The sequence below is a fragment of the Ixodes scapularis genome, unplaced genomic scaffold, assembly GCF_016920785.2.
Source record: "Ixodes scapularis isolate PalLabHiFi unplaced genomic scaffold, ASM1692078v2 PGA_scaffold11__112_contigs__length_91849675, whole genome shotgun sequence".
Classification (NCBI taxonomy): domain Eukaryota; kingdom Metazoa; phylum Arthropoda; class Arachnida; order Ixodida; family Ixodidae; genus Ixodes; species Ixodes scapularis.
Window position 1 is genome coordinate 10,700,811 of NW_024609837.1, and position 12,384 is coordinate 10,713,194.

The 12,384-nt window shown below is 46.5% G+C and overlaps 1 protein-coding gene across 1 annotated transcript in view; it reads right to left on the reverse strand.

Moving 5' to 3' along the window:
* The window catches only part of LOC8026231 (neurobeachin-like protein 1), a 73,990-nt gene that overhangs the window by 48,781 nt on the left and 12,825 nt on the right, over positions 1-12,384 (reverse strand). The window contains exons 11-24 of the mRNA XM_040223000.3: positions 11,710-11,793; positions 11,503-11,601; positions 10,603-10,852; positions 9,174-9,277; positions 8,334-8,435; positions 8,078-8,196; positions 7,437-7,566; positions 6,755-6,874; positions 5,705-6,028; positions 4,826-4,925; positions 4,176-4,264; positions 3,889-3,984; positions 3,611-3,791; positions 1,067-1,135 (exon numbers count right to left, since the gene is read on the reverse strand). Of these exons, the coding sequence (XP_040078934.1) occupies positions 1,067-1,135; positions 3,611-3,791; positions 3,889-3,984; positions 4,176-4,264; positions 4,826-4,925; positions 5,705-6,028; positions 6,755-6,874; positions 7,437-7,566; positions 8,078-8,196; positions 8,334-8,435; positions 9,174-9,277; positions 10,603-10,852; positions 11,503-11,601; positions 11,710-11,793 (1,867 nt within the window). The remainder of the gene's footprint in view (positions 1-1,066; positions 1,136-3,610; positions 3,792-3,888; positions 3,985-4,175; positions 4,265-4,825; positions 4,926-5,704; positions 6,029-6,754; positions 6,875-7,436; positions 7,567-8,077; positions 8,197-8,333; positions 8,436-9,173; positions 9,278-10,602; positions 10,853-11,502; positions 11,602-11,709; positions 11,794-12,384) is intronic.

The window sequence follows — 12,384 nt, forward strand, 5'->3', positions numbered from 1 at the left end:
AGCTTCAACTGCCCACCCCCTCTTCCCACTTGTATGAAATCTATATGGTTTATAGCTTTCACTGTTACAGAAACACAGCTCTTCCTTCCTCTAAGAAGCACAAATAGTGTGGCCCAAACTGGAAACCGGAACAGCGGGAAGATCCCTTCTGTCGACAGTCCGAGATTTGAAAGAAAACTGGGGTGGAATTTTCCCAGAACCATTAACCCTGTCCGCTGACCAGACTTACATGCGAAATACCGTCAATTTTTTTTGCATTGGTACACTGAAATTTGGAGTGAATCGGATAAATTTGAATTGACAAAAATTCTACCGGTGGGCGTTTTTCAAAATTTTTCGGATTTATCCGAAAGCACGGAACTTTTGTTGTAAGTTAACGTTTCTCATAGATGAAGATTTGATTTTGCAGACATTGCAAAACCTCCAGTCTATTTATACACACTTCCAGATCTATCCAGCCAGTGTGCTCCTCTGATCCACGGTGTGCTCTCTCGCCGTAAGCAGTCACAAGAAATCACAATGCACTCGGCCGTGGTAAAATGCAAACGTAGGAACCGGCATTTAACTATACCGTTATATCCCAAGAGATAGCCCACCCAAAAACGAATGCAAATCGAATGAAAACAGGGGGGCGGGCTAACTTTCGGTGCATGATAAAAAAAAGCTGAAAAAAAAACGCTGGTTTTAAATTTTGTGACCTGCAAAACTTGCGACTGCGGGGAAGGGGGCGACGAACCAAAGACAACTGCCCTTCCCAGTCAGCAATGTTCACTTGTCTCATGTCGCCGATAAGTATGCCAAGGTCCAAATCGAGACGAAAATAGGACCGTGTCACCTTTCGGGTTGGGGCATCTCTCGGGACGTTATGGTAACAACAATCCAAAAAGCCGTTCGTGAAAGTGATTTCGTGCTTTCATGCTCCACATAATAAATGGACGAAACGTGCAAGAAAACGGCGGACACGACCGCGAAGCGACATACAGGGTTGAAGCGGACATACAGGGTTGATGCGGACAGTGGTGATGCGGGTTAAAAGAGAAGCTAGGTACTGTTACGTGTGCCTGACCCTTTGTCATCGTTTTAGTGAGGGCGCCTGGGACAGGCAGCACGTCAAGCAGAAGAGATGCCAGTGGCCCTAAGTGAAGACAAAAGAGCATTCCGTCGGCAACCAAGACTACAAAGTTTGCCACGCTTCGACTGTAATTCGTTTCACTTTAACGCAAGCGTAGCAGCAGCCACAAGAGTGAGCTGTGGCTTGCAGCCACAAGAGTGAGCTGTGGCTTGCAGCGTCCTGGCTGTGCATGCAGGCCTGTGCAGAGCAAGCATCGTTTAGGGTGACATGCTCATGCTTGCAGCTTCTGCTTCACTTGCGCGTAAAGTAAAACAAACTATGGCGGTATGACTGACAGCATGCCATCCTAATTGGCACAATCGGTGCAACAGTGTGTAAAGCAAAGGCCATTTCAGATATTGCAGTCATGCTTGTGTAATCAAAACAGGTGCGAGAGAAAAACACGTGAAATGCAGGACCCAGCTAACATTGTGCATATTTTTGGATGAATCCTTAAAAGCAAGATAGCTTAGACTTTTTAAACAGACAATGCAATGTGACCTTGTCCTTCCAGTGCATTGTTTTCTGTTTCATGAAAAGCAGGCTCCTGGCTAACTTAAGTAGATTAGGTTTCTTTAACTAACTATTAGCAGACAACTTTCACAATCTTGTGAAGTTGAAATTTTTTTCTTCAATAGCTAAATTAACTTTTTGGTACCACATAAAATTTAAATGAAACCTAGCTTTTACTTTACCTACGCCAGACCTCGTAAAGCCATGCTAGCATAAGAGAATGCAGAACCCTCAGTAAGCTAAGCCTAGCCAAATTCAGTTTAATACTAGCCCAGCATAACTCAATGTAGTACTCATATAAATCTTCTTGGGATTCGGAAGAGTCGGCAAAAGATAGGTTTAGGCTTGGTTTATAATAAACCAAGCCTAAACCTACCTTTTGCCGACTACAGCCAAGCAGAGAAAGGTCCAAACCATAAATAAGCCCTAATCTAAACCTAGTTCAACCAACATCTAAGCATAACTAAGCAAAGGTATCCATGAACATCACAACCGTCAGAAGTGGACCTGGCTCATACTGCACAATAAACCAGAAAATATGTTAACTGCTTACATATCTTGTTGCAGAGAAAGCTTTTTCTCAAACTAAGATGATTTAATAAGTCGGCTATACAAACATCTTTACTATATATCAACACCTTGTACATGAACTTTATTAGCAGATTATTTGGCTACTTATCTTGAAAGTATCCACGTGAGTGTTATGTAAGCATTAAATAGAAATCCCAAAGGTTCTTTTTGCCATTTCGGCAAAATTTGTGCATGCAAAACCAGACAATTATTAGGCGACATCCAACATGCTATAAGGATCCCGTGACAAAAGCGCTACGGTCACCTTCCAACAAAGCAAGTGACCCTGAGGCAATCCAAGCATGCAATATACACAGTTTTACTCACTGCGATTCAAACCTCGTCTCAAACCACATGCAGCCACAGCATGCAACAAGCAAATTCAGGTGTCAAATGGGCTCCAACGATAATCTTTAGATCTGCCTAGTTCAAGCAAACATTGATTTCCAGCCTCTCGAAACATAAACGTATTGTATTTATTGTGAACCATAAGTCACACAAAAGAGCCTCCGCTTTTCAGGGTCAAAGCTCCCATTAAAATTCATAATGAAATTTAGATTGTCTACGTTGGGCACCACAGTTTATGCTCATCTAATGGCATCACTCCAAGCTTGGAAAAAGTTCTCAAGAAGAAAATTCTTATTCCTAATTCTTTTGCTTTTAGGTGCTCGCATAATAAAAACAAAATCAGCATCCTGGCTTCTTGCATTGTCACTCCCCCACAATGCACCGTTGCACCTAGGCAAAGCACCCCCGCAGGAGCACACCCGCCCGTTTTCAGCGCATCGGTGCATGGTAGGAAAGATATCCCCCTCCCACACCCCTCCACCCACAAAGAGAACAGTTTTATTTCCCCGTGGTGCATCAATGCTGCTAGAAGAAGTGTCCCTCTCGGTAATGTAAGGACAACGCCCTTTTATTTCCCCAAAACAAAAGTTTCCGCAGACTTTCCAAACGCAAGGTCACAACCCAGCCTTGCACCCTGGTATATAAAGATGTACGGTAAATTGCTAGGTGGATTTAGCATCACAAATATATTGTTTGACGATACTCCGAGCTTGCAGACGCCTACGTTCACGGCATTCTTCATCAGATAGTTTACCATGTGTACACTTGATAGTTGTTCCTAGAATGAAGCGATACTATCGCTGATCGGGCCGATAAACCTGGCGATCTTTCAGAGCTTTCCATACTCCCAAGCTCCACCCGTCAACCAATCAGTGTCAAGCCTCACGGCCACGCTTTTATCTGGGCCTCACGAAATGTCGAACGCCTAGCCAAAGAATGTTGCACGTTAAAAACAAACTGATGATATTACATAGCTGTACAAGAGCATATAGGAGAGCATGTGATCAACCATATGATGCGCTTACACGGACAAATTAATGTTACTACGGGGTACTAGCGTCGACTTGCCCGAGAACGAAGACGAGGCGGAGGGTACCACAATCCAGTCGTCAACCACCTCCTCGGACGGTCTGTTGCTAGAAGGGGGCGAAGTCGTTTCGAAGCTCGGCGAACCTTTAGGAACCGGCTTGCCAGAGTTCTCGAGCAGGAGGTAAAGTGTGGGATACCCTCCAATCAGGTTGATGATGTCCTGGCACGTCAGAGAGGACCGTAAGAACGCTTCAGCAATGTCTGCTCTGAGTAGCGCTCGCCAAAAGCAGAAAAGAAGGGGGCTCGCGAATCCTCACCTTTACGTTCTGCGTGTGGCAGTAGCGGCCGGTCACCCTGCCGTCGTACTGGGACAGCGTCGGTGCCAGATTGGTGCAGACGCCATCCACGGAAGCCTGCTCGAAGACAGACCGTAAATCGAAAGGGAGAGAGAGGGAAAGAGGGGAGTGCTTGCACACCCCTTACACCCCCCCTCCGTGCGACGCTACCCATACGGGCAAGGTCTGTGCAGGCTTCCCAAACGAAGCCGTCGCTTTAAAAACGAGAGCAGTGCGCAAAGAGAGTGAAAAAAGAAATCGCCGTTTACCTTTGCGTCGTAGTACACGACCAATTTAGCCAAGAGGTCAGCTACCTCCACGGAGTCCTCGTTCTTAAACAGGGTGTAGTTCTTGGGACCTGGGTTCGCAGCAAGCGAAACGAAGATGTCAGAGGCGGCGCTGGTTGTACCGGGTGTATGAAATGCTTCCACAATTTCTGCCACGCCTCGGGCCATCAGTTTGCTTAGGTCCAAATCATGTTTCATGTTGTTTCAAGAAATGAATACATCCGGACAATATTAACACTCTTTTGCAAGCTATATTTTTCGGTCACACTGTCCTTTCCTGACAATTATAGAAACAATTACCAGTTCTTTTGTTTTTATGCATCTCAAATGGCACTTTGTACCCAGTGTAGTGGTCGGAGTCAAGAAATAACAGATTTGTTCTGATAACTTTTGCGAATTCGGCGTAAAGCCGAATTCGCAAAAGAATACTCAGCGATACTCAAACTGTGATTCATGTTCTAATTCAATATTTGACTCACTGACAAAGATCTGCTGTAGATAGCACCTTCTGGGCTACCCTGTGAAAAACAGTGAGCTGAAAACTTTACAATAAGTCTAAATAAACCTGACTAAAATAATAGGGATAAAGCAACAGAAACATTCGGTGGCCATAAGAGAAAAAGATGACAAACCTCCAGTGTACATGATCTTCACTTGAGATGCCTGCAGCGGTTCACTGAAGACACACAGCGAACCAATTTGGCCCCTCAGACCTTCGGAAGTACCCCAGACCTGGAAGATGGCAACATGGGACGTGGGGTGCTATGACTCTAATATAAAAATAATAAAACACTCGCAAAAGCCTAAAGCACTTGCAAACAAGCTCATGCTGTAAATAGCCTATATTTCACAGTGACTTCATTCTCCCGAATATATCTCCACGAGATATATTACCACTGTAATTAATATGCTGGTATTAAAACCAGTTTACACTCCCTTTTCAAAATATTAGTTCTACAAACATACCATCATTTAGAGGTGAAAGCTAAGTCGCTACACCGAACGGGTCATAGCAAGAGCTAGAAAGCCTTCTGTAATGGGGCGGTGATCATTCTGTACCTATTTGCCATTTCAAAGATTCTAATGGGCACAAATTCGGTCGATTGACCCTGGAGATTTAGGAAATTTCATAATAGAGGGGGACATATCTTAAACATCCTCCCCGTCCAGAACAGCAAATGTTCATTTGAAACCACGAGGAAGAAAAAGAAAATGCACCGCAACTTAACATTTCGAGAAAAATTCCATAAGCTAGAATTTCAGGAAGGACTCCATACACTGGGGTTACAAATGAATCGTTTGCGACTTAGCATCACGGGAGGAGTTCCGTAAATAGCCATCATAGGACAAGCTCCGTAACTGCCCGTCACGAGAGAAGTTCCGTAACCGCTCGTTACGGGGTTAAGTTCCACAAGCCGTTGCTACGGGGAAAAAACCGTAATCGACGTTACGAATAAACCCTCCCTAACGCGAAAGGCGATCTGCCATTTTCGGGAGCTCGTCTCCCCCACCTGCTCGTGCGAGTCGACGGGCGTGACGACGATCGAAGGGTCCGGGTCCGCGTTGAAGGCACTTCGGAGGTTCGCCGGCACGCTGGGGGCCATCGAGAAGATCTTCTCGGCATCCCAGCCGCTCAAGAAAGAACCCAGGGTGGTGTTCCTCAGGAAGCTGACGCCGGCTGCGTTGCCAGGGTCCGTTGGAGAGGCGCCAAAGCGTCCCCCCTCAGTCGTGGGGGCCCCCGGCGACGTGGCAGAATCGCCCGAGCCCCCGCTCGTCCTACGGCTCACGGCTGCGTCGTTGCCCGTGCTACAGCAAGCCACGCGGCAGTGCGAGAACTGGGAAGAGTATGGAAAGACGGATACGTCTTAACATCACGAATGCTGCCAAATAAATTTTTAAAAAATCGCTTCGACCTTACGTAGGAGGTTCAAATTATGCAGAGGGCGGACTTGAGAAGCTGCTATATTGCAACGCCCTTTTTCCTGCTACATTTAAGGGATGGTGGTCACGCAACGCCTGCTCCGTGATTGTGTCACATGACGTCACTTACGTCACGTGACGCCGTGACGTCAAGTTATGTAGTCATGTGACATCGAGGTATGTGGTCATGTCGCTCTGTGACATCAAGTTATGTAGTAAGGCGACACCATTGCATCAGGTCCTGTGGTCTCTCCACAGTGACGTCAAGCTATATGATCACGTGACAATGTGACGTCAAGTTACGCGGTCACGTGACAGTGACGTCAAGTTACGTGGCCACTTGACGCTACAATGTCTAGTTATACGCTTGTGTTATGCCAAGTTACATGGTCATGTAACACAGTGACATCACGTCACGAGGACACATAACTGGTAGTGGCACCAGCCATGTGACCATGTGACCATGTGATCATTGTGAGCCCGTGTTATCATGTTTTCGTCACAACTCTTTACAAAGCTCTAGACCTAGAAACCAGGCCATAAAAGCATTGTGCGATCCAAATTTAGGGGACAAAACGCAAAAAGGGAGTGTACAGAAGGCTAGGTAGATGCTACTGCTAATAAAAGTCTGGATGACAAACCTCACTCAACGAAGGCAGCTTCGCTTGTACGCTTGCACGCTGCCTCCCGTCGATGTAGACTATCACGGTGCTGTTTATGAACGGTCTACGTGCCGCTGTATGGCAGATGTCCACACTATGCTGCAAAGGAAACGGGTAACAGCTTGGTAAGAAAACAACCCAAAAACTCCGAAACACAAAGCAGAATATCATGCAAGCATACGCTTCACGAATGGCGCCACAAACAGGCAGATACGACACTATTTGAGGCGCCATTTCACTCTACGCAACGCCTGCCCGCTGTGAATGAATCCCATCATTTCTGGCCTGCCCCCCCGAAATATTGAATTAAGGAGGCCTGCTCTCCACATCGAAAGTGGCCTCCAAAGCTCAGAATTCTACCAGACATTTTCTATTCTTCACCGCCACAAAACAGCCTACTGAAATGTATGATGCGACGTGGACAGCCACATGCAATTCCTCCGGCACGCGTGCAAGAGTGTGCGCGGGTGACGACAAAAGTGTAAATCAGCCACAGGCTCCTCCGGTGTCACTGAAGATAATAGCCGAAATCACCTATGCGACTTCTACGAGTGTTCTGTGAGATGGCGAGCTTTTTCGGGTATTCTTGCCAAGTTGCAGAACTTCCGATTTCTTAAAAATATGCTCGCTATAGGCCATGGAGAGGAGAGGCAGGCCTTACCCAGGTCCCGTCGTCCAATGAGGCACCTTCTACAGGGACCGCATAGTATTCCTTTTTTGTCGACACTGCAACCACCAGTTTTCCACCGCCGGTGAAAAAGGCCTCTAGAGATCCATTTGGAGTCGAGAAGCTGAAATGCAGAATCATTATTATTTTAATTAACATCCCACATAAAACAGCACAAATAAGATAGACCAGGAACGAGGGGTACAAGATGAATAAGAGACATAAAGTCGGATACACGGAATGTTCTTTCTTCCTATTTTTGTTTGTTTCATTTTTGTAAAATTAGGCAGCATGTTCTAGCCGTGACTTTGGTAAAACAAAAAAATCAGAACTGACAGCCTGTATGCTTGAATGAATGCTGAAAACAGGCTCTGGCCATTATACCCACCGTGGTGACACCTAATGCCGATTGCTGCAAGAAAACTAATCTTTTTCAGATTTTTTGAGTGAAAGTGTGATAGTAGCATGACATAATGAAGGTTCCTGTTCATTCGAGTAGCTTTTCAGGTTCAAGTAAGATACTAGTTTGAGTTAGCCTGTCCCAAAGTTTGTTCGAGTCTCAGACTGATCAGATAGCAACTACGCAATAAAGTAACAAGCTGAGCAACAAAGGGCATTCGGAGATGAGACGTTACCTGTAGAGGTGTCTCCTCGACGGAGAGTCCTTTCGGGAATCCGGCTTGTCCAAGCGTAACCAAGCGTGGAATCCAAAGCCAGAGCCAGGCCACTTTCGGATGGCAGGAATGACAATCCCCTGGGAGTGGAACAGATCAAAACTTTACTTTAAACAATTTCTAAACTAACTACGATGGTTAAAAATGAAGTCATATAAAATAAACATTGCTTTAGTTTCGAAACAGAACCACGAAGGAAGTGAGGAAACCAGCTTACTTCATCTGGATCGCTGAAGTCGAAAAAATGCGAAGCACCGAGCCAACCGTCGCTCTTGACCATGTTTGACAGGGCATACATCAACGGCAATGTGTACTGGTGCTGCACATAAACAGAAAAAGTGAAACATGTGAATCATGAAACTTGTTTTTCATTGATTTATACATATTTGCACGGACCTATTTCTTTTTCGAAGCCTTATAAACATCAATTAGAGTGACCTTCAAGAAAAGGATACTGTTACACTAACACCAAGCTTCATAATGTACCTCATACTGTTCCTGCTCACACTATACCTCATGTAATACGTTGTATGTATTACATGCATTGTGCAATGAACTACTTGAAGATGTTTCACAAGCTACAATTGTAACTTTACGCTTGTTTAAAAGGGATGCTTCAACTGAGCTGATACAAGGAAGTAGTAAGAAGGCCCTCAGCTGTGCTGTTTCCCTGCAGTGCACCAGTGGAGACGGGGAAGGAGAGATGCCACGCTGCACCCGGAATAAACAAATACTTGCAACGCATCGGTGTATGCAGAAAAATAAACCTCCCCAGAAAAATGAGTTCCCTGCAATGCTTTAGTGCAGAGAAGTTAAAGCACATTCCTAGGAGAATGATTTCCCTGCAGTGCATCGATGCACACAGGAAAAGCCACTTCCTTTCAGGAGGGCGAGTCTCTAGCAATGCATCGACAAGCACAAAGAACAGTGGCGCTTCAACAGACCTAAAACCGCCCGGATCAACGGCAGAGAAGTGCAGCGAAGGGTCCAAGCAAGTCTAGCTATGCTTCGTTGAAAGCTTTGCTTTAAAGGCAGGAAACAGAAATGTGCAAGTCACCTGCTCTCCGGATGCGTCGGGCCTTAGCAGATGGAAGAGCGCCTTCAATTCCGCCGTGCTCATGGAACAGGATCCCAAGGTCACCAGGAAGTGCAGGAGACGTCCTGGCGGCGCACGAGACGGAGGGAAAAGACGGGCACAAGTCACCTTGCCGTAGAGAGACCGCACAACGATTTGCCCGACCTCACGAACCTGGGTCCCGCTCTGATGGTCGTCATGCGGCCAACTCTTGCCCGCCAACCGAAAAAAACTCCCCGTATTTTTTATACGTCCCAAAGGTGCTTTAAAAACGCAAACTGGACAAGCATACTGCATCGGCTTCTAGGTGGGGCTAATATTAAAGGAGGTGGGTGCCAGCCAAACATTGACACAGCAATTGTGGGCTTCCGCCGCGGGTGGAAAACAGGGGATTGTTAAGCCGAGGCCATGCCACTAACAGATCGTAGGAAACGACGGCGTGGAGACACTGTTAGAGGTGTGTTTCTTCTTTGTACGATGGTCCTCTGTCACCTGGGACATACAAAAACTATTTGACAACGTGTTAGAAGCACACTTATGTAAGAAGCAAATGTGTTTCGAATCTGCTCGAGACGCATCCACGGATAATCCTATCATCGTGTTTGCAGCAAACACTGTGTCTTTCATATGACGTATACCGTATTTACTCGCATAATGAATGCACCCCCCACAACGGGTACCAATATTTTGACTTTTGTTTCCCCCCCCCCTCGCGTAATGAACGCACCTACAATTTTTGGGTCTGCGAGTCTCGAATCACGTTCAGTTTAGCTAGCCACCGAGCCAATTTTCTTTTTTCCGCCAAGCGGTCAGATCGAGTCAAGCCAAACCAAGCCGCTCTCGTAATGGCTGCAAGTGCGTAGTTGCAGAAGTGATCCACCGTGAAACCAAGCGGCGCGTACAGTTGGGGAAGCTTGAGTCAAAGCTTGGGTCATGCATTGATGTCAACAAACACGCCATCGTCTGTGGTCCGCTTTTGGAGAGTGAAATCGTGAAAGGGGTTAGGCCTAAGAACGATCACGTTGCTCTCCGTGCTAAGTGAGCTTTGTAGGGCGCTTTTCCTTCGGCAAAAAGCATGCCGAAGCCGCCCTCAAAAGGTTCGTAATTTATAAAGCATGGTTACTGTGGCGCGCCCCCGAACAGCCGTGGGTGCATCTCCATCAGTGGAGACGTGCCACAGTACCTGGTCGTGTCGTATTGGCACCTAATATGACATTTGCACGAAGCGCGCAAACGCACAAATTTTACCTCGCGTAATGAATGCCTCCCCCCCCCCAAAATTTGTAGATTTTTTCAGGAAAAAAAAGTGTGTTCGTTATGCAAGTAAATACGGTAAGCAGCGTGACTGCGGCATTAAGCGCCGGCCACGTAACGAACACCATTTCTAAAAGAGAAAGGTCTCGCCACGGACCGACGGCCTTGCCGCCGAGGCTGGTGCTCCGGCCCAGGACCTGGATGAGCGCCGAAATGACTCCGGCCCGGGTGCAGTCGAGCCTGGAGCGGAGGGAGCCCTGCACGGTTCCCTCCAGCTGCTCCACCAGCCAGAGCTGCATTCCGCGCGACTCCATCTGAGGCAGCCAGTGGAGCAGGTGGATCATCACGTCCAGGTTCCGCAGCACCGGAGTGCAGCTCCGTTCCCTCCGGGGGGTCTCTTCGACAAGCTGCGGAGCACGCCGAACGGAATCGGTTAAATTCTGCCACGAGATATTGCCGCACGTGTGGTGGAGTTTGCGAAGCACGTGATTGCCAAGCGGAGAAACAAGGTTTGCACCTTGTTCGTCCCAGTTCTTTCTATGATACTAAATACATATATTATAGGAATGTCGCTTACAAAACTTATAAATTTCATAATTGATTATGTCACAAATAAAAAGAAGCGAGGAGGTGAAGAGCAAAAGAAAAAAAACAAAAAATTCCTTTTTGCATTTTTTTTTTTTTTTTTTGCATGTCTATGACTATAATTTGCATCGTTTCTGACAACAAAACCAAATACGACCTTTGGGGTGTCAGTGCCCCTTTAATCCACCACTTTTGATAAACCATCCCCCTGTTGCGGATTTGGTTAGAGAATTTCTTGGCAGGAAACTCATACAAATAAAGCGCACCATTAGAAACAGTAGGAAAAAAAAATGGCTAAAAGTAATTTTTGTATTTCGAAATGTAATCAGATTACTGTTGCGATTACTGCCTCTCTGCCTCTTAAAAATATTCAAATAATTACGAAATTACTCAAAAAATTAGTTGATTAAACTTAATTTGATCACTCGTAACGAACACCGTGCGAGTCTGGCACTAGACGACGACTACTCACCCACTCCAGAAGAGCTTCGAGGGTCGCCTGGTGGGGTTCTCCCAGGGTCTTGAGAGTGCTGAAGAGGGTGCGGTAACCTTGCATGCTCGCAAAGTGCTTCTGCAGGCGACGAGAGAGAGAGAACATTGATCGCCGTCAATCAATGCTTTAATTAGCGATAAAAGTTTTTACGATAAACGGATAATTATTTTCCAGGAGAGGGCTCACCTTTGCAAAGGGAAACCTAGAGAGGAAGACGTGAATCAGCCTCACGGATGACGCGGCAATCTTCTGGGCACTGTTGCTCTTTAACTGGAAGAGACCCAAAGTTGCGTCGGAAGCCACACCAACCAAAAGAAAAGAGAGTGGATGTTCAAGGACCAAGCACTTTGAGCCTGTCAAGTCAAAGTATATGCGGAGTGCAAGTTTGTCCACTCCTTTTTCAGGAGTCGTGGTGACGTAAGAACGACACCGAGCTTCGATTGGCTTTGATTGACAAATAATGGGTAGACCTCAAAGCGCGCTGCCTTGAGGTTTACCCACTATTCTTCAATCAAAGCAAATCAGAGCTCAACGTTTTGACGTCACCACAACTCCTGAAAAAGAGGCAGACAGACTTGCGCTCCGCATAGGTCCACCACTGAAAAGCAGTTCTGTTCCGTGTACGTCTAGACAGACAGCAGAAGGTTAAGTCAGCCCCAGCAAAAGTCCAGTGTCTCCACTGTAAACGAGAAATTCGTAACCGCTGCAGTAGTACAACTTCTAGCCCAGGGTCTTTAACGTGCGTCGCGCAGTGGCGACATGAGACCGCACGCCAGTCCGACGCCCATCCAGGTCGAAACGGGCGGGGGAAGAGATTGAATATTCCAGCACTGGGAAGTACTAGAAATTTCTAGAAAGTTC